Genomic DNA, 24,940 nt, shown 5'->3' on the forward strand with positions numbered 1-24,940 from the left:
TACTTACGAACGTCTGACTTACGAACGCCCGTACTTACGAACGTTTGACTTACGAACGCCCGTACTTACGAACGTTTGACTCACGAACGCCCGTACTTACGAACGTTTGACTTACGAACGCCCGTACTTACGAACGCCCGTACTTACGAACGTTTGACTTACGAACGTTTGACTTACGAACGCCCGTACTTACGAACGAGAACCGCCTAAAGGTGTTTTTTTTTGGTAACCATCCGACTCGCGAACTATTTTGTTTGGCGGAGCGATCTTCTACGAGGAGGCGTGATGAGTCCCAGCGTCTCACCTGTTGCACCCCCCCCCCCCTTCCGACAAACAAGCCGGCATCAGGACTTGAGGTAAGTGAAAAACAATTTATTTTCATGTTATTTTATTTTAAGTTTTATTTACAGTATTTATTACAATATTACATGCAAATGTACAATATTTATTCTTATTAATGAGTTCAACAATAGCCCCCACCCCCCCCCCCCCCCCCTTTTTAAACCATAACAAAATTTTACAACACTGACCGCATTTCCAATTACATTTTGAGTTCCGAGATACGAATAATTCGACTTACGAACGCTCCCCGTTGGGGGAGGGGCGCGAGGATGACGTCACTCAGTTCGTAAGTCGAGGACCGCAGTCAACGCCCCGGGCCGAGACGGAAATGCGCGCGGTTGACGGCCATCTTTGTAAGGGACGACTCCATTGAATGTTAGTCGGGCCACGTGCGTGGTGGGAGTGGGGGAGCGGTGGTGCAGCGGTTAGCGCGCCACGCTGCTCTACAAACCCATGGCCACCCGAGTTCGATTCCCGCTCAAGGGCACCAACACCAGGTGACGATTGTTCGAACCGGTTCTGGGCCTCCTCCCCTAGGTCGACTCGATGAGTCCCGGGTCTAGCCGTGTGCAGTAAACACCGCTACTGGGGGAGACAAAGACGGCCGGGCGTGTTGCTGGCCACCCACCCCATCGAGCACCGTTCCGGCCTTCATAGGTGCTGCTGCTGCTCGCTAACAGCACTTGCCCCAATAGCCTGTTGCAGGCTACACGGGGTATCTGTGTCTTTTGTGTGTCTCTGTATCATTACCCTACGTAAGATGGCCGCCAGATTACTCCGTCGCGTTTCACATGACGTCACTCCCCCCTCGCCCCCACAGTGCCGCTCACAAGCCGCAAGGTGACACGCGCGGGGCCTGGGGAGTTCGTTCCGTTTCATTCCTTTTCATCGTTCGCGAACGATTTCGAAAAAAAAACTGAATCGCTCCTCGTTTGCGTCTCGTCACCCCCCCTGTCCCTTGCGTCTAAAGGATCGACACGATGGTAGAGGGAACTCCTCAGGCTGACCCCGAGCTGCAGCGTTTTATCGAGAGCGAGACGCAGAGACAGCGCTTCCAGCAAGTGGTGCACAGCGTGACGGACATGTGCTGGGTGAGATTCATTCACTCAGTCATTCACTCAGTCATTCACTCATTCACTTAGTCATTCACTCATTCATTTAGTCATTCACTTAGTCATTTACTCATTCACTTAGTCATTCACTCATTCACTTAGTTATTCACTCATTCACTTAGTCATTCACTTAGTCATTCACTCATTCACTTAGTCATTCACTCGAGACGCAGCGGCAGCGCTTCCAGCAAGTGGTGCACAGCGTGACGGACATGTGCTGGGTGAGATTCATTCACTCAGTCATTCACTCAGTCATTCACTCATTCACTTAGTCATTCACTCAGTCATTCACTCATTCACTCAGTCATTCACTCGGTCATTCACTCGAGACGCAGCGGCAGCGCTTCCAGCAAGTGGTGCACAGCGTGACGGACATGTGCTGGGTGAGATTCATTCACTCGGTCATTCACTCGGTCATTCACTCATTCACTTAGTCATTCACTTAGTCATTCACTCGAGACGCAGCGGCAGCGCTTCCAGCAAGTGGTGCACAGCGTGACGGACATGTGCTGGGTGAGATTCATTCACTTAGTCATTCACTTAGTAATTCACTCATTCACTTAGTCATTCACTTGGTCATTCACTCATTCACTTAGTCATTCACTTAGTCATTCACTCGAGACGCAGCGACAGCGCTTCCAGCAAGTGGTCCACAGCGTGAAGGACATGTGCTGGGTGAGCCTCCCTGATTCAATCACTCATTCACTCATTCACTCGCCCTATTCATTCACTCGCCCTATTCATTCACTCGCCCTATTCGTTCACTCATTCACTCGCCCTATTCACTCATTCACTCGCCCTATTCGTTCACTCATTCACTCGCCCTATTCACTCATTCACTCGCCCTATTCACTCATTCACTCGCCCTATTCGCTCACCCAGTCACTCGTTCGCGGCTAGACGCAGAGCCGCCGTTGCCAGCAAGTGGGGCGTGCAAGGTCACAAGGTCACGGTGCCAGGGCACGTGCGCACAAAGAAGCCCCCAACATGTTTATCTTGTGATATTGACGTTATGTCAATATTGTGATATTGACGTTACGTCAATAGACGCATTTTGTTAACGCCGTGAAGGCGTTCATCTCTGTGAAGGGACTGCTCATTCATTCGTGGAATGACTGTCGTAAACATCCACGTGTGGTCACTAATGAATGAATGACCTTTCCGAATGTATGTTGAACTTCTCTCACACTGTATGTAGCCAACCGTGCTAAGCGGAGCAGCAGTGTTAGTCTATGGGCAGTGTTGAGTCTATGGGTAGTGTTGAGTCTATGGGCAGTGTTAGTCTATGGGCAGTGTTAGTCTATGGGCAGTGTTAGTCTATGGGCAGTGTTGAGTCTATGGGTAGTGTTGATTTTGTAGGCAGTGTTGAGTCTATGGACAGTGTTGAGTCTGTGGGCAGTGTTGAGTCTGTGTGCAGTGTTGAGTCTATGGGCAGTGGTGAGTCAATGGGCAGTGTTAGTCTATGGGCAGTGTTAGTCTATGTGCAGTGTTGAGTCTATGGGTAGTGTTGATTCTGTAGGCAGTGTTGAGTCTGTGGGCAGTGTTGAGTCTATGGGTAGCAGTGTTGAGTCTATGGGTAGCAGTGTTGAGTCTATGGGTAGCAGTGTTGAGTCTATGGGTAGCAGTGTTGAGTCTGTGGGCAGTGTTGAGTCTATGGACAGTGTTGAGTCTGTGGGCAGTGTTGAGTCTGTGGGCAGTGTTGAGTCTATGGTCAGTGTTGAGTCTATGGGCAGTGGTGAGTCTGTGGGAAGTGTTGAGTCTATGGGCAGTGCTAAGTCTATGGGCAGTGCTGAGTCTATGGGTAGTGTAGTGTTGAGTCTATGGGCAGTGCTGAGTCTATGGGTAGTGTTGAGTCTATGGGCAGTATGTGTGTATGTTAATCTTCTCTCGCACCTTATGTTCACTTTATTTATTAGGTATAGCCCTGTGAGCCATTCGGCTCTTGAATCAGGTGCAACCGCAACAAACAAAAACATGAACAAGAAACATCTTAAAGTGACTACGCGCAGCAGAAAAATCCAGGAAAAAACAGCAAAGTCTTCCAGAAAAAGCACCGTATATAATTGCTGCGTGCAAAACAATAACAACCATAAGACATTTTTGATTTAAAGCTTTCGTGACTGCAGTAATTCATATTCTTAGTTCTTTCGGTAAAGTCACGTTGAAGGGAAACAACAAAATAATAAAAAATATATAAAACAATAACGTGACTTTACCGAAAGAACTAAGATTAACCATAAGACAATTTAGATTAAAGTTATCAGTCTAACTCTGTACTACAACAACATGGCTCAACCAAAACGTTTTCGAAATCGCCAAAATAAAGCGATAAAAACAATGTAACAGTGATCATAGGAACTATGAATCAAATGTAACAATAAACGATATACATAACATTTACTACCAAACTTTGCAGCCATAGCTGGCAGCATGAGTCACTCCATAACAGCAGGAGTATCAAACATTTTCAATGCACCTTTAAAGATCGGCACACAATAATCAAATCCCAAGATCATACGTTGCAGCGGTCATCCGGAGCGAAACATTTGATTTCAGGCCACTGAATAGCAGTGGCAGCTAGGGTTGTACAACTCCTCTAGAGCAGATTTGAATCAAGATCTCACAGGTAGTGATCCAAGTTGCAGTTTATTGGCGATAGCAATCCAGACCCTGGGGGCATCAATAGCAAAGGCCCTTCTTCCTGTATTTGTACGGCAATAGGGAATGTGAAGCTGGTAAATGAGCGAAGACCTTGGGTCACGTTTGTTCTTCGGGGAGGTATGAAATCTGTGTCTTTGTGTTCTCTGCTGGTGTATCTGCCTTTGTGTCTTGAATTGGGTTTATGTCGCTGTGTTGTCTCTACCTATAGTTGTGTGCCTGGGTGTCTCTAAGTGTGTGCTGCGGCGCCCTCTCTGTGTGCCTGACAACTTGTGTCATGCTAATTTGTGTCCCATTGTCTATGAGTCCCAGCGCCTCCATCTCTAGCTATTTAAGGCCTCGGTACAGAGCTGCTTTACCTCTTAACTGTGTGCGTGTCTCCCCCCATAGGTCTCTCTACGGTATGTATTCTATCACTATCTTAAATTTCACACTCAACTTACAATTTAACAATCTTTGAAATAGTGTATTCAACCAGACCATGCATTAATTGTGTTTTAACTGACCATCTGTGTTGCTTTACATAGTTTACAAATTTTGCTAAACCCTGTTTGATTTAGTGTGAGGCTCCGTCTCTCTGTATCCCCTGGTATATCTGTGTTAATTCCCTCTACTTAAGGTCTGTATATATCTGCGGTTATGTGTTTCCTCTACCTGATGATGATTGCTTGTGTTGCAATCGAAACGTTGTATATTATGTAATTTTATTTTTTCTTATTTCTACGTGACTTTACCGAAAAAACCAAAGATTAAGCCCTCTGATGTTGACGTGTAGAACACCAACACCTTTTTTGCCAGAAAAATCTACAGAATTAAATTAGTTATTTACATTTGGGCCAGGGTGAAGCTCAATACCTCCCAGAAATAAGAAAAGTAGAATTAATAGTTTGCACAAGTATTTTCTGTGAAAGGATGAAGAGCAGCGCGAACCTTGGACGAATAGCAGCTGCTTACATATGGCGACATTTTTAAGAGCAGAATGAAGTTAGGAAGGAGTGCTGGTGAAGTAACAGGACAGAGATGGGGTTTAAAATGATACAATGATGGAGTGTAGAAGTGGCTATAGGCTGGTTTCACTAGCAGGTGTAGTGGCAAATGGAGCATCAAGTACAGACGATAAATAACGAGGGTTGCCAGTGGTGGAGTTGTGTTTGGCACTAGATATGGCCTGGAGGGACAGCAGTAGGATACACAGCAGAACTGCCATCTTTAAAATAACAAAGACCCACGACAGTTAAACACACAAGTGAAAACGTACCGGTAGGCCGAGCGCGAGTAATGTCTTGCCGCACTCGCCGCACCGTGTACGGCTTCTCGCCGGGTGTGCTTGAGTTTCTGGTGGCGGTCAGCTCCAGGTCACGAAGTTGACTAGTCGTTCAAGTTCTTGCTGTTTGTAAGCACACCTTTGTGCGTTGCTGTTTCTCTACGCTAGCGTGCATGTGACCTAACACGTCACTCTTTTTTTTCTCTCAAGGAGCATATTCGCGAACAGGGCAATAACCTGATCAAGCAGGTGAAGGGTAAAAACTTGAAGGGGAGTGGGTCAAGACGGTCGAGGGCTTCCTGCAGAAGCTTCGGCTCCTTGATAACGAAGAGCGTTTCTGAGCAAACCAGGCAGCAGCAGCTAAGGCAGGCCCAGGGAGCAGCTGCTCAGGCAGACCCAGGGAGTAACAGCTCAGGTAGACACAGGGAGTAACAGCTCAGGTAGACACAGGGAGTAACAGCTCAGGTAGACACAGGTAGTAACAGCTCAGACAGACACAGGGAGTAACAGCTCAGGTAGACACAGGGCGTAACAGCTCAGGCAGACCCAGGGAGTAACAGCTCAGGTAGACACAGGTAGTAACAGCTCAGTTAGACCCAGGGAGTAACAGCTCAGGTAGACACAGGGAGTAACAGCTCAGGCAGACCCAGGGAGTAACAGCTCAGGTAGACACAGGCAGTAACAGCTCAGACAGACCCAGGGAGTAACAGCTCAGGTAGACACAGGTAGTAACAGCTCAGGTAGATCCAGGGAGTAACAGCTCAGGCAGGCCCAGGGAGCAGCAGCTCAGGTAGACACAGGGAGTAACAGCTTAGGCAGACCCAGGGAGTAACAGCTCAGGTAGACACAGGGAGTAACAGCTCAGGCAGACCCAGGGAGTAACAGCTCAGGTAGACACAGGTAGTAACAGCTCAGGTAGACTCAGGGAGTAACAGCTCAGGTAGACACAGGTAGTAACAGCTCAGGTAGACCCAGGGAGTAACAGCTCAGGTAGACACAGGGAGTAACAGCTCAGGCAGACCCAGGGAGTAACAGCTCAGGTAGACACAGGGAGTAACAGCTCAGGCAGACCCAGGGAGTAACAGCTCAGGTAGACACAGGTAGTAACAGCTCAGGTAGACACAGGTAGTAACAGCTCAGGTAGACACAGGGAGTAACAGCTCAGGCAGACCCAGGGAGTAACAGCTCAGGTAGACACAGGGAGTAACAGCTCAGGCAGACCCAGGGAGTAACAGCTCAGGTAGACACAGGTAGTAACAGCTCAGGTAGATCCAGGGAGTAACAGCTCAGGCAGGCCCAGGGAGCAGCAGCTCAGGTAGACACAGGGAGTAACAGCTTAGGCAGACCCAGGGAGTAAAAGCTCAGGTAGACACAGGGAGTAACAGCTCAGGCAGACCCAGGGAGTAACAGCTCAGGTAGACACAGGTAGTAACAGCTCAGGTAGACTCAGGGAGTAACAGCTCAGACAGACACAGGGAGTAACAGCTCAGGTAGACCTAGGGAGTAACAGCTCAGGTAGACACAGGTAGTAACAGCTCAGGTAGACACAGGGAGTAACAGCTCAGGTAGACACAGGGAGTAACAGCTCAGGTAGACCCAGGGAGTAACAGCTCAGACAGACACAGGGAGTAACAGCTCAGGTAGACACAGGGAGCAGCAGCTCAGGTAGACACAGGGAGCAGCAGCTCAGGTAGACACAGGGAGTAGCAGCTCAGGTAGACAGGGAGTAACAGCTCAGGTAGACCCAGGGAGTAACAGCTCAGGTAGACACAGGGAGTAACAGCTCAGGTAGACCCAGGGAGTAGCAGCTCAGGTAGACAGGGAGTAACAGCTCAGGTAGACACAGGGAGTAGCAGCTCAGGTAGACACAGGGAGTAACAGCTCAGGTAGACACAGGGAGTAACAGCTCAGACAGACACAGGGAGTAACAGCTCAGGTAGACACAGGGAGTAGCAGCTCAGGTAGACACAGGGAGTAGCAGCTCAGGTAGACACAGGGAGTAACAGCTCAGGTAGACACAGGGAGTAACAGCTCAGGTAGACACAGGGAGTAACAGCTCAGACAGACACAGGGAGTAACAGCTCAGGTAGACACAGGGAGCAGCAGCTCAGGCAGGCACAGGGAGTAACAGCTCAGGTAGACACAGGGAGTAACAGCTCAGGTAGACACAGGGAGTAACAGCTCAGACAGACACAGGGAGTAACAGCTCAGGTAGACACCGGGAGTAACAGCTCAGGTAGGCCCAGGGAGTAACAGCTCAGGTAGACACAGGGAGTAACAGCTCAGGTAGACACAGGGAGTAACAGCTCAGGTAGACACAGGGAGTAACAGCTCAGGTAGACCCAGGGAGTAACAGCTCAGGTAGACCCAGGGAGTAACAGCTCAGGTAGACCCAGGGAGCAGCAGCTCTCTCTTTGTGATTAGATGTTGGCTGCCTCCCCTGGTATGCAGGAGGCCGTGGGTTTTATCCTGACTGATGCCCGTTGTGTATTTGGAGTTTGCGTGTGTCTCTCGCTGTGGTTTTTCTCGGGGTCCTCCGGTTTTTCCCTCCACATTTTTAGGATCAACGTCACGCATTTAGAGCATTTGGCTGCTGCTGTAAACACCCACACTTCGTTGAGCTGTCACTTGTGATAGCCAGGTCGCTTCTGAGCCAAGTACCTCGGTGAGTCTCTACCTGCCAATTAAATAGTATACGGCGGTGGGAACCTTTTGTCTTTGCGTGCGTGTGTGCGCGTGTGTGCGCGTGCGTGTGCGTGCGTGTGTGTGCGTGTGTGTGCGTGTGTGCGTGCGCGTGTATGCGTGTGTATGCGTGTGTATGCGTGTGTGCGCGTGTGCGTGCGTGTGCAGGAGAAATGCATGGACAAGCCCGGACCCAAGCTGGACAGCCGCACGGAGGTGTGCCTCGTGAACTGCGTGGGAAGATTCATCGACACGAGCAAGTTCGTGCTCAACCGTCTGGAGCAGAACAGCAAGGGGCGGCTGGGCATGGGCGAGTGAAGAAGACCCGAGGCTCCGCGCGTGTGCGTGCGTGTGTGCGTGTGTGTGTATGTGCGTGCACACGAGTCACAGCACGCACAGGGACACGCACGTGGGTGCACGCACAGCGTGCGCACAGCCACACGTACACACGCACAGGACGTCCCCGTGACGGGACTCGCGCACGCACGCACAGGCGCTGCATGCTAGCGATCGTACGCACGCAGCGCACGCACGTATGCACGTAGACGCGTGCGCGCGCACACACACACACACACGGGTTCTGCAACAGCAGCCGTCACGTCTCGCTAAGTGGCGGTGACATCACCAGTTGTGTCAGGCTAGGTGCACTTTGAGGCCACGTGTGGTGTCAAAGGCGCCCGATAAACGCACTCGCACGCGACACCGGCACAGATTCACTCGCTCGCCCGTGCACATGTACACCACCGCGCACGTTCCAATGCGCCAGAATCCATCGTTGTGCTCTACTATGCCCCCCGTCAGCTGACGAGACCACTGGGATTATGTAAGCAGAGGAGAGTGCGGCCGAGGCGGTTGCCGTCATGGACAATTATTCTCACGCCTGTGCTCTCATCCCCCCACCACCTTCACCGCGCTGAGAGGCTCGGTGAAGCCCGGTCAAATAACCGCAACGGTCCACCACCCCCCCACGCCAACGCCCCTTACGGCTTTGTCAGAGGCCCGGCATCCAGAGAGCGGGCCCAGGAATCGAGGCCGCGGGTGAACTTGCGTGACCGCGGGCAAAGGGCGCTGCCACCTTCACGGTCTGCGGGCGCTTCGCTTCGGCGCAGAGAGCGACGTCGTACCGAAAACCCCGCGGCGTGCCAAGCGTGGAGAGCCGGCCATTGTCGACCACACGGTGTGTCCACTGCCGGCGGACGAGGGCCCTGCGTTGAGACGTCGGCTGCCGCATGCGGAGCCCGATTTGATCACTCGATTTAATTATTAAAATGGTATTCCGCTAAGTATCTGTGCCGCGTGACATTTTCTGCAGTCTTTCGGTCTGCGAGCCCTGAGCAGGTGTTCATCTCGATTGGTTGGGGCACGGTGAGACCCAAGTGTCGAAGGTAGGCCTCGGCAAGGTTAGGTCATTTGCCCTTTTTGCCGGGTAAAGGTGTCGACGTGGCAAGGGGTAAGGGTTGGGTAAAGGTAGCGCGGGAGAATTACCCGGTAGGGTAAAGCTAGCGCGAAGTATTACCCGGTAAATACCTCGTTGCGTACCGCTCGCTAAAAGCTCCATGGCGCAGTCCGTGGCCTCCATTCAAAATTGGAATCATCGAGAGTATTCTATATGAATCGAGCGCTCTTCCTAGCATTTACCTGTTACAAACCTTCTTCATGTGTAGTAGTACCCCAGTAATTACCCTGTAATTGGGTAATTTGTATGGGGTAAGGGGTAAACGTAGGCTCGTTGCTTTTGACCTTTTACCCTGGCTTGCTAAAGGTCAAAGGTAAGGGTAGAGTGATTTGTGTTGTGGTCAGGTAAAACGTAGGGCAAAGGTAGGCTCGTTGTTTTTAGCTTACCTTGTCGAGGCCTCGTGGAAGCGGCTTGCACCGGGTTTTTTTATTTTTTTGAATGAAAGACAAAGAGCCGCTTGTTTTATTCGATGGCTTTTGACGTCGGGGTCACGTGACTATGACGGAAAGCCATGCCGCGCGATACTCCTCTGGTGCTTTTGCGGTGTTGTGCGCGCGCGCTCGACAAAGTTGTCCGACGTTCCGGTCGACATGGTCGAGAGCCGCTTCTTCAGGAGCGATTCAGCTCCCGCAAGACTCGTTCGATCGGTTTCCCGAAGAATATCCCCAGCACCGTGGATCGATATGACAACCGCGCAGACCTACTCCGTAGCCTCTTAATATTTACACGTACCCACGCACGTACGCACATACCCACGCACACGTCTGTGCAATGACATAAATTGCTGTTCATTTAAAAAAAAATATGGGTACCCGTACTGCTACCACGTGCCAGAGCGCCATACTCTTTTTTTAAATGACGGGACGCAGGTACCGGTGGTGCCTTTGAATAGGACACGAGGCTATACAACTCTCTAAGTCCGTGTTCCGACGCCGGGAATATCACTCGCCCCTAGTGGTACAGCATGTGCCAAAGGGGGTGGTACGTGTGCACACCACACCTGAGGAAAATGAGAGTTGCGTACGTACGTGTGTGCGTTTTAACTCGTAGGCCTTCGCGACCGATATCCATAAGAGGTTTTTTTTTGGGTTGTATCGCGTGAATAAATGAATGTGTCATTAAACCCGCCAGCGCCCGCCAGCCAATTTAGTAAGGTTCAGCACGTAAACAGAACGTGGCAATTCGTTACGAGTACAGCACAACCGGTGTGTTGGAGAGCCAAGTCACAACATGTACAGCACAACCGATGTGCTGTGTGGGGGCTAACGCCTCCTCCTCCTCTCCCCCCTCCTCCTCCGCCCCTTCTCGCCGGGCTGCCGCCGATCGGGTGATTGGCCTCCCCGCACCAGCGTCCTCTCCGAGGGACATGGCAAGTGGCAGGCTCACCACCGCCTGGAGTTATCCCACACACTCCCCGCGGCGCCCGGCTCGCTCGTGGGCGCCGCGTCCCGGCCGGCCGGCGTCGCGCACCGACAGCGCGACCGACCCCGGCACGGTGAAGCCCACGGCGCCGCGCACGCTGCCGTCGCCCGGCGCGGCCTCGCGGCTCGCGTTGCCGGCGCTGGCGGCAGCCGTTGTCGCCCCCACGCGGCGGCGCGCTCCCGCCGCACCAAACGCATCATCGCCCCCTCCAGGTCCGCCTTCTCCTCGGTGCCCGCCAGGCCGGCCGACGGCGACGAGTCGTGCGGCTTGCGCGCCACTCGCAAGCTGCCTTGTGGGAGTGTAGCAAGGTCACTGATTCTGCAGAGGCCGACCTTGGCTACATCACGCGGCTTCCGTTTGACACGCAGCTGAGAGGCCGAAGCGGGTAGCTGAACTGCCCGAGGAGAACTGACCGACGGTTTTTTCCCCTCCCTTCCCTTTGTCTCCTCCGAATCCAAAAATCCAGGGTCACGTGGTGTTACCCCTGCCGGCCAATCGGGCGCCTACCTTTACATTTTAATGGGTGAAGGCGCTCCGGCGGCGCCTTGACCCATTGTTTGCGTCTCCCCCCCCCCTTCCCGGACTCAACCGGTTTCGTCTGGGTGGCCGTCCCGGGTACCACGCAGGGATTTCCCTCCCACCTCGTATGTGCTTGCTCGCTGAGCGTTTGGCCCCCAAGGCCCTATCTCCCTGTGCTGGGCGTGTTCTCACTGCCGTTTGCTCGGTGAGCTCGTCGTGCCCATACAATTTTAAGCTAATTCACGGGGGCCCGAAATGCAATTCGGCCTGGGGGGGTAGGGGGGGGTCGGCCAATCTCCTGGCACTGGGAAACCGTGGGACGTCCCCACGAAGGGCCCCTTGGGTAAAAACCCATGGTACCAGGTGACCCCCACGAGACCCTACGTGGGTGTGTGTTTAGTGGGGGTGTGGAGGGGTGCGAGGGGATAGCGCCGGCGGAGTTGCTCCGTTGCTGTGGCACCACGGCTGTACTAGTAACGAGTTGGCACGTTCTGTTTTTACGTGACAAACCTTCATTGGCTTGTGTCGGGTGGTGGCGGGTTTAACGACACATTTAACCCAAACTCCCCCCCTCATGGGTAATATTGGTCGCGACAGCCTACGTTTTAAACAGACTCGGAACACGTGAAATGGGTCAGGATATGTGAGCAAGCTCCCTGTCCAGTGTACACCGCCATCCGCAGGCAACAGCAGCGGGCACGGCCTGTCGGGATGCCCCAGGCGGATATCCGACTGACGTTGTGGATGTGCGACGTTGCGCTGTAATCTTCCCGTCAGGAACTGAAGCTTCGAGTCGATCGTGCGTCGTGCTGAACTGTCATGCCGATAGTCCTTGATCATCGGGTGCATTGGGAGGAGAGGGTTGGCTTGAATCTTTTTTACCCCCGCCCCCCTTCGCTTAATGGAATGATCCAATCGCCTCACCCCCCCCCCCCCCATGTTGAGAGGCTGTACGAGCATGCAATTGGGCTTGTTCCATTTATGTTTTAGGGGTGGATTTAAATTTTGTTTTTAAATATATTTTTGCCTCTCTTCTCCGTCTGCCAGGCGTGAACAATTACATTTTGCGGGCCTGGGTTGGTTGTAATTAACAGAGCCCACCAGCTGCACCCGCCCCCCGTGTCTATGGAATCTGCAAATAAATTGGATCAATATTTTATGAGTGGCCTGACCCTTGCAAGCTGCCAGGGCACGGCGCGTGTTTGACATCGCCACTCGGGTAGCTGAGCTGGAGCGAATTACGGGACGCGTCCCACAACATCGACTGCTTTGGGGGCTGGTGGTGGTGGCTGTGTTGACGTGGTCTGTGCTGTGAGATGTATTACTTTATGTTTTTTTCGGTAAAGTCACGTAGAAAATACAATCAAATAATAAAATACGACGTTTCTGTTGCAACTCGAGCAATCATCATCGGGTAAGAATGAATGATAGAACACAGACATGGAAACAGCATAGGCAGAGAGAGAGAGACACACACAAATACATCTTGGTGTGTCTCGCTCTGTGTCTTTGTGTGTGTGTCTCTCTGCATGTGTGTCTGCCTCTGCTGTTACCGTGTCTGTGTTTTTATCATTCATTCTTACCTGATGATGGTTGCTTGTGTTGCAACCGAAACGTCGTATTCCATTATGATTTGATTGTATTTGCGACGTGACCTTGCCGAAAGAACCAGAGTAATTCCTGCAGGCACGGAAGCTTTCCGGGATGTATTGTTTGGGTTTATTTACGCTGCCCACGAGCGTGAGTTTCTCGCACGATCGGAAGGTGGAATTGTGAATTTTGAGATTTCCACGAGTTCAAGCTGCAGTGCCGCACTCGGAATCTGAATATTTCTATACACCGGAGGAATCCGATGAGATAATGAAGTTATTTTTTTGGTCACAGATGTCCAGTAGGGACACGGAGTAAAGAACGCTACAACAACAATTACACAAACAAGGTACAATATAAGATAAACAAATCGCACAAACACAGAAATACAACACTAGACCATCCCCATCTTGCCAGGCAAAGCCCACTAAGTTATTCACTTGTTTGTCAGAAGCGACCTGGCCACAAATGATAGCTCAACAAAGTGGCTTATCATGTGGACATTAATAGCAGCAGAAATAATCTCTGCACGATTATAAATGTGGAGGGAAAAGCCGGAGGACCCGGAGAAAAATCCACGCGACCAAGGGGAGAGAGACGCGCAAACTCCAAATATACAGCGGCCACCCACCCACCCATTCATCCACCCACCCACTCATCCACCTTCACCCACCCACCCATTCACCCACCTTCACCCACCCACCCATTCACCCACCTTCACCCACCCATCCACCCACCCACTCATTCATCCACCCACCCATTCACCGACCCATCCATCCACCCACCCATTCACCGACCCACCCACCCATTCACCGACCCACCCACCCATTCACCCACCCACTCACCCATTCACCCACTCACCTATCCATTTACCCACCCACTCACCTATCCATTTACCCACCCACTCACCCATCCACTCACACACCCATTCACCCACTCACCCAACCACCCACTCACCAACCCACTCATTCACCCACACACTCACCCATTCACCCACTCACCAATTCACCCACTCACGCATTTACCCACTCATCCACCCACTCACCTAACTACCAACCAACCTACCCACTCACCTACCCACTCACCTACCCACTCACCCACACACTCACCCATTCACCCACTCACCAATTCACCCACTCACCAATTCACCCACTCACGCATTTACCCACTCATCCACCCACTCACCTAACTACCAACCAACCTACCCACTCACCTACCCACTCGCCCACTCACCCACAGAGGCCACTTTAGAGACATAATTCTGGAGATTCCTAATCGTAGCCATTGAGTACCACTTATACACAGCATTGGTCAGGCTTGCGTGACGTCACAACATTACGTCACGCGCTGGACATCCCCGGCTTTTACACAAAGCAAAATCCGCAAGGGGTGTCGTCATCGCGCGACACGGCCGAAAGATCACGCGCGGGATGACGTCGGGCCGACGGTTCTGCTGGCGGGATGACGTCACGGCCGACGGTTGCACGCGCGGGATGACGTCACGGCCGACGGTTGCACGCGCGGGATGACGCCGCCGTCGCGATACGTGGTGACGTCGCGAGGAACAACCGTCTCCGTGACGTCACGGCGACGCCAAGCACAGTGGATGTACAGTGCAGTGGTTGCTAGCAACTTGCAGGCGCACGAGCCGTGGAGCGCGTGAAAGTTGCGCGTGAAATATTTGTGTTCGTGTTTAAAAGTTTCCAACAAAAGAAAGGAATCGGAGTGCAGCCGCACCGCTGCAGGCCAGAGAGTCCAACCGCGTGGTTTGTAAGCTGCGGTTTTTATTTTTACTTCGCTAGGCTGAAACTTTGTTGTTGAAATAAGTCCGTGAGCGCCTCTGTGTGTGTGTGTCTGTGTGTGTGTCTGTGTGTATCTGTGTCTGTCTGTGTGTGTGTCTGTGGGCGTCTGTGTGTGTGTCTGTGTGTGTCTGCCTGTGTGTGTCTGTGTGTGTGTCTGTGTGTGTGTATCTGCGTGTGTCTGTGTCTGTCTGTGTGTCTATGTGTGTCTGTCTGTGTGTGTGTCTGTCTGTGTCTGTCTGTGTGTCTGTGTGTGTGTCTGTCTGTTCGGCCGGATCGAGGGGGCTAAACGGGCGCGACACGGGCTAGAGAAGAGATGGAGTGATGTGGTACAGGAGGACGTGGAGCTGAGTGGACTTGCCGATGACTGGTACCAGCGGTGTCAAGATCGGCCTCTGTGGAGGAGGCTCGTGAAGGACGCTACTGGGCAGTTGGAGGTAGTCGCCCTCCAACAACAACGGAGGGCGGAGGAGCGACGCTCACAACAACGAGCGGAGCGCCGGGTGGCTAAAGCACAGCAGGTTGGCACAGTAGGGGGCACAGGTGGTGCATCAGCCAGTCATCTCAGTTAGTCGACCCGTGGCACCTGGGTCTGCCCCGTGACCTGCCAGCGGGCGTTCGACACTTCACGTGGCCGCAAAGTGCACATGGCCTGGCACAAGCGTCGTGGTGACGTCACAGCCACTTAGTGGCGAATGTTGTTGTGTCTGTCTGTGTGGTGTGGGAAGCTGTAAGCCCCAGGCTAATTTGGGCTCGCCTTCCCATCAACCGGAGGCGAGGAGTGGTGGTCGTGGTTACTTATGCCCCCACCGAAGACGAACATCCGTGGAGGGATGCAGGCAAAGCCGATGAGTCAGATGCCTTCTATGACCTCCTGTCACAGGTGCTGGCTAAAGTGGCCCCTCGGGATAGAGTCATCTTGTTGGGTGACTTCAATGCCCGAATTGGTCATGATGCTGGCACTTGGTCTGGAGTGATTTGAGGGCATGGGCCAGATCAGCTCAATAACAACGGTAGGAGGCTGCTAGATTTTTGTGCAGCCCATGGGCTTGCAATTACCAACACGCTGTTCCGGCATCGGTGCATCCACACAACATCATGGATGCATGCCGGGTCCAAGCAAGAACATCTGCTGGACTACATAGTGACGGACCAGCGGATGCGAGCCCATGTCCTTGACACCATCACCTACCGTGGAGCTGATCTTCCCTCTGACCATCGACTTGTCATCTGTAAGATGTGCCTGCCATTCTTCCACACCAGTGGTGGGTGTACACCCAGGACCCCATTCCAACCTAAAGTGGCCTGGTCTCAGTTATCTGATGAAAGTTGCAAGCGAGAATTTCATCATCGCTTGCAGCTGGGGTTGGCATCGTCCCCCACTCCTCCTGATGTCGAGGGTAAATGGGCGAGGTTTAGGACTCTGACTCGTGCAGCTGCATTGGCTGCTTTGGGTACGCGATTCAGACCTCCCCAGAGACCCTGGTTGACAGAGGAGGTGTTCAGGATAGTTCAGAAAAAGCGACAGGTCCACTGCCATCAGCTACAGAATCCCACGTCAGAGAATGAGGCTTACCGCAGCCTTCGCTCGGAGGTTCGGAGAGCTGTAAGGTGCTGCAAGAATGGGTGGTGGTCGTAGGTTGCTGAGGAGATGGAGTCTGCCTCAGTGGCCCACGATCACAAATCTCTATTTAACTCCATCAAAAAAGTAACCTGTAGCGCCACACCTATTACCATCATTAGGGGAAAAAATGGTGATCCAATCTCCGACCCCCAGGAACAGATTTCCAGATTTGCTGAGCATTTCTGTAAGGTCCTGGGGGAGGGGAAATCCCTCAGCCAGGAAAACATCGTGGCACAAAGTGGGGATGACCCTGCTGAGGCTGCGGTGCCTCAAATATTGGAAGAAGTCACCCCCTGTGAGTTGCTGGCTGAGGTGCCATCTGTTGAGGAAGTATTGAAGGCGATCCGGAGTCTGAGACCAGGAAAGGCACCGGGCAGAGATGATCTCCCAAGCGAAATACTGAGGGAGGGTGGCGTTTGTGCACAGACTGCCCTATATTACATCATAACAACAGTCTGGACCACTGGACGGGTTCCGCAGGATTGGAAGGATGCCCTGGTGATCCCCCTCTTTAAGAAGGGGGACCGCACAGACTGTAACAACTACAGGGGCATCTCACTCCTCAGTGTGCCGGGAAAGGTCGTGGCAAGGATTATTCAACATCGCCTTGCCAGGCACACTGAGGAGAGGCTTGCAGAGCCCCAATGCGGTTTCAGGAAAGGGCGGTCCTGCACAGATGCCATATTTTCTATCCGTCTGCTACAGCAGAGGTGTAGAGAATTCCAGCAAGACCTACATCTCTGCTTTATTGACCTGGTCAAGACCTATGATACCATCAGTAGGCCTGGTCTCTGGGTTGTTCTTCATGCTTTTGGAGTCCCTGACCCTCTGCTCACGATCATTAAGGACCTTCATGATGGTGAGCTGGCCCGAGTAAAACTACGTGGCCGGGAGTCAGAGCCATTCCCTGTACACCTTGGGGTGCGACAGGGATGTCCTCTGGCTCCCACATTATTTAACATCTATTTTGACCACATAGTTCGTGAAGCCTTCAATAGCTGTACCGGGGGAATCTCATTTGGTACAGATATAATGGGAAGCTGATCGATGCCCAGGTGCGGTCAAGGGATGGCTCCCTATTGCTCAACCATGTTATGTATGCCAATGATTTGGTAATAGCTGCTCATTCAGAGGAGGAGTTGGAGACGCTGCTGCTGAGACTGGAGCGTGCCACTAAGAGATGGGGCCTTACCATCAGCCCCACCAAAACTAAGCACCTGCCTGGGTATTTTGTACCATCGGACACTCCACCCCCACAACTCCCAATCGGTGATGGGGCAGTTGTGGAGAGAGTGGAGAGTTTCTCATACCTGGGCAGTGTGCTTATGACCGGCTCCAGTTTAACAGCAGAGGTCTCACTCCGAATCATCGAGCGGCAATATCTTTTCATCGGTTGCATAACGCTGTGTGGAAGCTACCTGGTCTGTCGCTCCGCACTAAGCTTCAGGTCTTCTCGGCCATGGTCATTCCCTCCCTTCTCTATGCTTGCGAAACGTGGACCCCCCTAATGGAACATCTTCGACCGGTTAGAAACATTTAGGCTAGCCTGCCTACGATCCATCCTGGGTTTAACCAGGCTGGATTGTGTGAGGAGCTCACAAATCCTTGAAAGATCTGGGCAAGGTCCCATCGGTGAGCTCCTCCGGCAGGCAAGGCTGCGTTGGCTGGGTCATGTAGCTCGCATGCCCAGCCACCGCATGCCGAAACAGCTTTTGTTCGGCCGGATCGAGGGGGCTAAACCAGGGGTCGGGAACCTTTTTGACTATTAGAGCCATGAAAGCAAAAAATTTGGAAATTTATTTCAGTGAGAGCCATATAATATATTTTAAAAGTGAATTCAACTAAATGTCAGTATAATAAGCCTCTGAATTTATTCTTTTAAATAATGTTGTTATAACACTCACCATTAATGCGACTTCTGGTGCTGCATGGATTTGCTGATGTCTTTGTAGTCGGGTTGGTACTTGGTGAGGTTAAGCTTCATGCAAGCGTTGAGGCTTTCATCCGTTAAACGTGATCGTAGGTTGGACTTGATGTTTTTAAGATGTGAGAATGACTGCTCACATGCATACGTAGATCCAAACATGGTCAATACAGCAATACTCACACGCTGCAGTGTGTGGTATGTGACAGGAAGCGCGTTCCAAGTTTTGAGAATCAGCTGGTCTTCGGGTTGGAGTTTTTTCATTTCTGTCCACATGTGCTTGCTCGCCAACTCCGCTTTCTGTCGTGTGATTCTTTCCAAATCTTCATTCAGTGACTTGAACTTATTCACCCACATGTCTGAGGCCTTCAGGTCAGCCACTTCTGCTTCAAAATCTCTGACGGAGACACCAGGGATGTAATTCAGGTCGGCTGTGTTCAGTGAACACTCGTTTGGATGGGTGATGAACTTAAAAAGACGAGTGTGCTCACGAAATTCTCCAAAGCGTGCTTTGAAGGACTGTAGGAGACTGGATGTGCAGCCAGCTAGCTGGTGGAGATCAAGGTTTTGAATGGGCTCACTTGCTGTGCATGCATCTTTAAATTGGCTCAGTTTTTCAAAATGTAGTAAACGACCTGTTTCAAGATCCGTGATGAAAAGCTCCAGCTTGTTTTCAAAAGCAAATACAGCTTGTTGAAGGGATAACACTGTATTTCCAATGCCTTGCATTTTCACGTTGAGCTGGTTCAGATGTTCAGTCAGATCTACGAGATAGTAAAACTTGAGGAGCCACTCGGTGTCGGCTAGCTCAGGATGCCCGACACCTTTCATTTCAAGGAAAGTCCGGATTTCGTTCAGGCAAGCCGCAAAACGGCTAAGCACCTTCCCTCTTGACAACCAACGCACATTGCTGTGCAAAAGCAGACCAGGATAGTTATTTACAACTTCATCCAGCAGTGTTTTAAACTGGCGATCATTTAAGGCTCGGGCAACAATAAAGTTGATCACACGAATGACCAGCGACATCACTTCGCCAAACTGCCTGTCACACATCTGAGCACAAAGTGCCTCCTGGTGTATAATGCAATGGAAACTTAGGATGGGTCTATTTTCATGTTCACGGAGAAGCGCCACAAATCCTTTGTTTTTCCCCACCATACACGGAGCACCATCAGTACACACTGAGAGAAGTTTATCCATAGGTAGACTTTTTTCTTGAGCAAACTCCATGAAAGACTTGAATAAATCCTCACCTCTTGTGGACCCTTTTAATGGCAGAACAGCAAGACTTTCTTCGCGCAGTGTGTCACCAACAGCATATCTTGCAATCACGCTGAACTGCGACAAATGGCTCACGTCTGTTGACTCATCCAAAGCCAGAGAAAAGAACGGCGCTGCATTTATGTCCTTCACTTGCGTTTCCTCCACTTTGTTTGCCATCACGATGGTACGATCATGAACAGTTCTTGCCGACAGAGGCATGTCTTGTATCCGTTTGATTATCTTGTCTTTGTTCGGAAGATCATCAAAAAGTTCATTGGCTACATCCAGCATGAACGTTTTAGCATACTCGCCATCTGTGAATGGTTTTCCGTTCCTCACTATTGCTAAAGAACCAGCAAAGCTAGCCGAATTATAGTCACCTTGCCGGGTCCATACGCGGAGTTGCTGCTGGCTAGCTTGCACCCTGCTCAGAAGCTCTTGGCACGCTTTCTTTCTGCTGTCTCCCGCAGGGTATTTTGATGCAAAGGTAGCGTGGCGCGTGTCGAAGTGCCGCTTTACATTCGACCGTTTCAACGATGTAATTTTGTCATTGCAAATTAGACACACCGCAGAACCCGCTCTCTCCACAAAGGCGAATTCTTCGGTCCATTCGTCCTGAAATGTACGATACTCGTCGTCTTTTTTTCTTTTCGCCATCTTCTTCGTCGAAGGGTTAGCTTTGAGCTAATGACCGAGCAGACGCAGTCTCAGACTGATTCAAAAGGGGGCGTTTACCTGTTTTACCCAGCAACGGCAAACGTAGGCCAGTATCATCCAATTAAAATAATGGACAATTGCTCCTGCAGCCCTGAACAGGACATGCGCAGTGAAAAATCGATGGATGGATTAAAACAAGTGAGAATATTTTGTTTTATCTGCGAGCCATATGCAATCATCAAAAGAGCCACATCTGGCTCGCGAGCCATAGGTTCCCGACCCCTGGGCTAAACGGACGCGGCACGGGCTAGAGAAGAGATGGAGTGATGTGGTACAGGAGGACGTGGAACTGAGTGGACTTGCCGATGAATGCTACCAGCGGTGTCAAGATCGGCCTCTGTGGAGGAGGCTCGTGAAGGATGCTACTGGGCAGTTGGAGGCAGTCGCACTCCAACAACAACGGAGGGCGGAGGAGCGACGCTCACAACAACGAGCGGAGCGCCGGGTGGCTAAAGCACAGCAGGTTGGCACAGTAGGGGGCACAGGTGGTGCATCAGCCAGCCATCTCAGTCATCTTAGTCAGTCGACCCGTGGCACTTGGGTCTGCCCCGTGACTTCCTGCCAGCGGGCGTTCGACACTTTATGTGGCCTCAAGGTGCACATGGCCTGGCACAAGCGTCGTGGTTTTGTCACCTCCACTTAGTGGCGAATGGCGGTTGTTGTTGTTGTCTGTGTGTGTCTGTCTGTGTGTGTCTGTGTGTGTCTGTCAGTCACAACAACATCGTTGTTGTCACAACAACATAATTGTTGTGTTGTTGTGACTGCCGCTTCTGATTGCTGTGTTCATATTGCTGCTGCTGATGGCGTTACTGTTGCTTGTGCTGCTGCTACTAATACTGGTTACTGACTGTATTCCTATTGCTACTACTACTGGTTACTGACTGTAGTCCTATTGCTACTACTACTGGTTACTGACTGTATGCCTACTGCTACTACTACTGGTTACTGACTGTATTCCTATTGCTACTACTGCTAGTTACTGACTGTATTCCTACTGCTACTACTACTGGTTACTGACTGTATTCTTACTGCTACTACTGCTGGTTACTGACTGTATTCTTACTGCTACTACTACTGGTTACTGACTGTATTCCTATTGCTTCTGTTACTGGTTACTGACTGTATTCCTATTGCTACTACTACTGGTTACTGACTGTATTCCTACTGCTACTACTACTGGTTACTGACTGTATTCCTATTGCTACTACTGCTGGTTACTGATTGTATTCTTACTGCTACTACTGCTGGTTACTGACTGTATTCTTACTGCTACTACTACTGGTTACTGACTGTATTCCTACTGCTACTACTACTGGTTACTGACTGTATTCTTACTGCTACTACTACTGGTTTCTGACTGTATTCCTACTGCTACTACTACTGGTTACTGACTGTATTCTTACTGCTACTACTGCTGGTTACTGACTGTATTCTTACTGCTACTACTACTGGTTACTGACTGTATTCCTACTGCTACTACTACTGGTTACTGACTGTATTCTTACTGCTACTACTGCTGGTTACTGACTGTATTCTTACTGCTACTACTACTGGTTACTGACTGTATTCCTATTGGTAGTACTACTGGTTACTGACTGTATTGCTACTACTACTGGTTACTAACTGTATTGCTACTACTACTGGTTACTGACTATTGCTATTACTACTACTACTGGTTACTGACTGTATTGCTACTACTACTGGTTACTGACTATTCTTACTGCTGCTGGTTACTGACTGTATTCCTACTGCTACTACTACTGGTTACTGACTGTATTCTTACTGCTACTACTACTGGTTACTGACTGTATTCCTACTGCTGCTACTAGTTACTGACTGTATTCTTACTGCTGCTAGTTACTGATTGTATTCCTACTGCTACTACTACTGGTTACTGACTATTGCTATTACTACTACTACTGGTTACTGACTGTATTGCTACTGCTACTACTACTGGTTACTGACTGTATTCTTACTGCTACTGCTGCTGGTTACTGACTGTATTCCTACTGCTACTACTACTGGTTACTGACTGTATTCTTACTGCTACTACTACTGGTTACTGACTGTATTCCTACTGCTACTACTATTGGTTACTGACTGTATTCTTACTGCTACTACTACTGGTTACTGACTGTATTCTTACTGCTACTACTACTGGTTACTGACTGTATTCCTACTGCTGCTACCAGTTACTGACTGTATTCTTACTGCTACTGCTGCTAGTTACTGATTGTATTCCTACTGCTACTACTACTGGTTACTGACTGTAATCTTACTGCTACTACTACTGGTTACTGACTGTATTCCTACTGCTACTACTACTGGTTACTGACTGTATTCCTACTGCTACTACTACTGGTTACTGACTGTATTCCTACTGCTGCTACTAGTTACTGACTGTATTCCTACTGCTGCTACTAGTTACTGACTGTATTCTTACTGCTACTGCTGCTAGTTACTGATTGTATTCCTACTGCTACTACTACTGGTTACTGACTGTATTCCTATTGCTGCTGTTGCTGCTGCAGGTGACGTCCTGCCTATCTGCGGGAGGCGGCGCACAGAGTCACCATGGCGGGGCGGGAGGCTGAGCGCCAAGCACGCGAGCTGGTCCGGGCCGTCACGGAACTTGTGCCCGGCACCGCCAACTTCTCCCTGGCCACAAGCTTCGTGGCTTCCACCTTTAGGTGAGTGCAGCTGCGCTGTTTTGATCATCTCATAAGCCTTCGATTACTCGACCGAATTGAGGGTGTTAGCCGGTAACTCCCCCACCTGCTGGGCAAGGACCTCCCCAATTCGGTGCGACTCTGTGTGAGTGAAAGGGTCTCCGCGTGAGTATAGGTTTCTATGTGAATCTGTTGGTCTCTGTTCGAGTCTATGGGTCTCAATGTGAGTCTGTGAGTTTCTACACGAGCCTGTAGGTCTCTGTGTCAGTCTGTGGGTCTCTCTGCGAGTCTCTGGGTCTCTGCGAGTCTGTGGGTCTCTCTGCGAGTCTCTGGGTCTCTGTGCGAGTCTGTGGGTCTCTGTGCGAGGCTCTGGGTCTCTGTGTGAGTCTGTGGGTCTCTGTGCGAGTCTGTGGGTCTCTGTGCAAGTCTCTGGGTCTCTGTGCGAGGCTCTGGGTCTCTGTGCGAGTCTCTGGGTCTCTGTGCGAGGCTCTGGGTCTCTGTGCGAGTCTCTGGGTCTCTGTGAGAGTCTCTGGGTCTCTGTGCGAGTCTCTGGGTCTCTGTGTGAGTCTATGGGTCTCTGTGAGAGTCTCTGGGTCTCTGTGCGAGTCTCTGGGTCTCTGTGCGAGGCTCTGGGTCTCTGTGTGAGTCTGTGGGTCTCTGTGCGAGGCTCTGGGTCTCTGTGTGAGTCTGTGGGTCTCTGTGTGAGTCTCTGGGTCTCTGTGCGAGTCTATGGGTCTCTGTGAGAGTCTCTGGGTCTCTGTGCGAGTCTCTGGGTCTCTGTGCGAGGCTCTGGGTCTCTGTGTGAGTCTATGGGTCTCTGTGCGAGGCTCTGGGTCTCTGTGCGAGGCTCTGGGTCTCTGTGTGAGTCTATGGGTCTCTGTGCGAGACACTGTGGGTCTCTGTGCGAGGCTCTGGGTCTCTGTGCGAGGGTATGGGTCTCTATGCGAGGCTCTGGTTGCCAGTGACCTCCTCCATTCCCCTCCACCCCCTTCCCCAGCTGCTGCTCCTCCTGTGCGGTCGCGGCCTCCCCACTCCACGATGTCTCCCCCCCCCCCCCACTTCAGCTCCCGCCACCGCCTCTCCTCCCGCTGTCTCCCTCTGCCGCTTCTCATCCCTCCTCCTCTCGGCCTCCTTCCACCCTCACGGAGTTGGTTTCGTCTCGCGTCTTCTCATCAGCTGGTCCTGTGAAGCCCGCTGGTCCATTTACACACCCGGGCCTCCGTCTGCTTTAACAGCAGCAGCATCGGGGACGCCCCTTGATATTTTCCTCCCGTCTTCATTATTCCTCAATCTCTTTCTCCCTCGTAAATTGCTTCTCTCCGTAGATCAAACCGATCAACTCCCGATGATTGGTTCGGCTGCTTGGCTCACTGAATAGAATGGGAGGTGGCGGGACGCGGCTTGGTGACATCATCAGTGTGCGTGTGTGTGTGTCTGTTGAACTTCTATCGCGCTGCACGTAGCACACCGTGCCAATTGGAGGTGCGGTGTAAGGACAACAAACTAAGCACAACAACAGTGCAGATCCCTTTCGCGTGTGGATAAATAATAATTTAGGTCAACTTGCCCATCCTGGACCCAACGAGTACCGCACGGCAAGGTTTGGCACGTGTATGCCGATGGTGGTGACTGTTGTTGTTGTTGTACAGGTTTCACCGATATCTGGACGTGGACCGACACAAGGTGATCCGTGCAATAGACGGGTGAGTGACGCGTGGCATTTAGCAAAATTAAGTGCAGGGCTAAATTAATGTGAGTGGCTCTGTCTTTATTTTGTTTGCGTAGTCATTGGTTCCCAGGTTGAGACCTTCCAACTCACTTCTAAACTAAACTTAAACACAATTTTTTTTTATTTTACCAGGTAAGGCCCACTGAGCTACGTGGCTCTTTTTTTTCAGA

General features: G+C 51.2%; 2 protein-coding genes across 4 annotated transcripts in view; both read left to right on the top strand.

Moving 5' to 3' along the window:
• The first annotated feature begins 270 nt into the window (after positions 1–270).
• Positions 271–9,341, top strand: LOC116955662 (mitochondrial import inner membrane translocase subunit Tim8 A-like). Of its 3 annotated transcripts, none has more exons than XM_076053426.1 (3): positions 271–356; positions 1,313–1,433; positions 8,227–9,341. In XM_076053426.1, exons 1-3 carry the CDS (start codon positions 286–288, stop codon positions 8,374–8,376), a joined length of 342 nt encoding a protein of 113 aa, XP_075909541.1. In that variant the 5' UTR covers positions 271–285; the 3' UTR covers positions 8,377–9,341. The 3 variants fall into 3 exon arrangements, with proteins under 3 accessions (XP_075909541.1, XP_032832771.1, XP_032832770.1); XM_032976880.2 differs by lacking the exon at positions 271–356 and adding an exon at positions 734–839; XM_032976879.2 differs by lacking the exon at positions 271–356 and adding an exon at positions 1,079–1,182.
• A 5,235-nt stretch (positions 9,342–14,576) lies between these two features.
• The window catches only part of LOC116955692 (gamma-tubulin complex component 5-like), a 47,530-nt gene continuing 37,166 nt past the window's right edge, over positions 14,577–24,940 (top strand). Inside the window, exons 1-3 of the mRNA XM_076053380.1 lie at positions 14,577–14,815; positions 22,904–23,062; positions 24,691–24,744. Of these exons, the coding sequence (XP_075909495.1) occupies positions 22,947–23,062; positions 24,691–24,744 (170 nt within the window). The 5' untranslated portion in view covers positions 14,577–14,815; positions 22,904–22,946. The remainder of the gene's footprint in view (positions 14,816–22,903; positions 23,063–24,690; positions 24,745–24,940) is intronic.

This window comes from Petromyzon marinus, chromosome 61 (genome assembly GCF_048934315.1).
Source record: "Petromyzon marinus isolate PM22_M1 ecotype Great Lakes invasive population chromosome 61, UKy_Petmar_22M1.pri1.0, whole genome shotgun sequence".
Taxonomy (NCBI): Eukaryota; Metazoa; Chordata; class Hyperoartia; order Petromyzontiformes; family Petromyzontidae; genus Petromyzon; species Petromyzon marinus.

What these genes read in the sequence shown, in the direction of transcription:
- LOC116955662 (XM_032976879.2), top strand. Translation starts at nt 1,103, where the DNA reads ATGGCCGCCAGATTACTCCGTCGCGTTTCACATGACGTCACTCCCCCC. An exon ending in TGCCGCTCACAAGCCGCAAG is followed by an intron (nt 1,183 to 1,312) that starts GTGACACGCGCG and finishes TTGCGTCTAAAG; the next exon opens with GATCGACACGATGGTAGAGG. An exon ending in GCGTGACGGACATGTGCTGG is followed by an intron (nt 1,434 to 8,226) that starts GTGAGATTCATT and finishes GTGCGTGTGCAG; the next exon opens with GAGAAATGCATGGACAAGCC.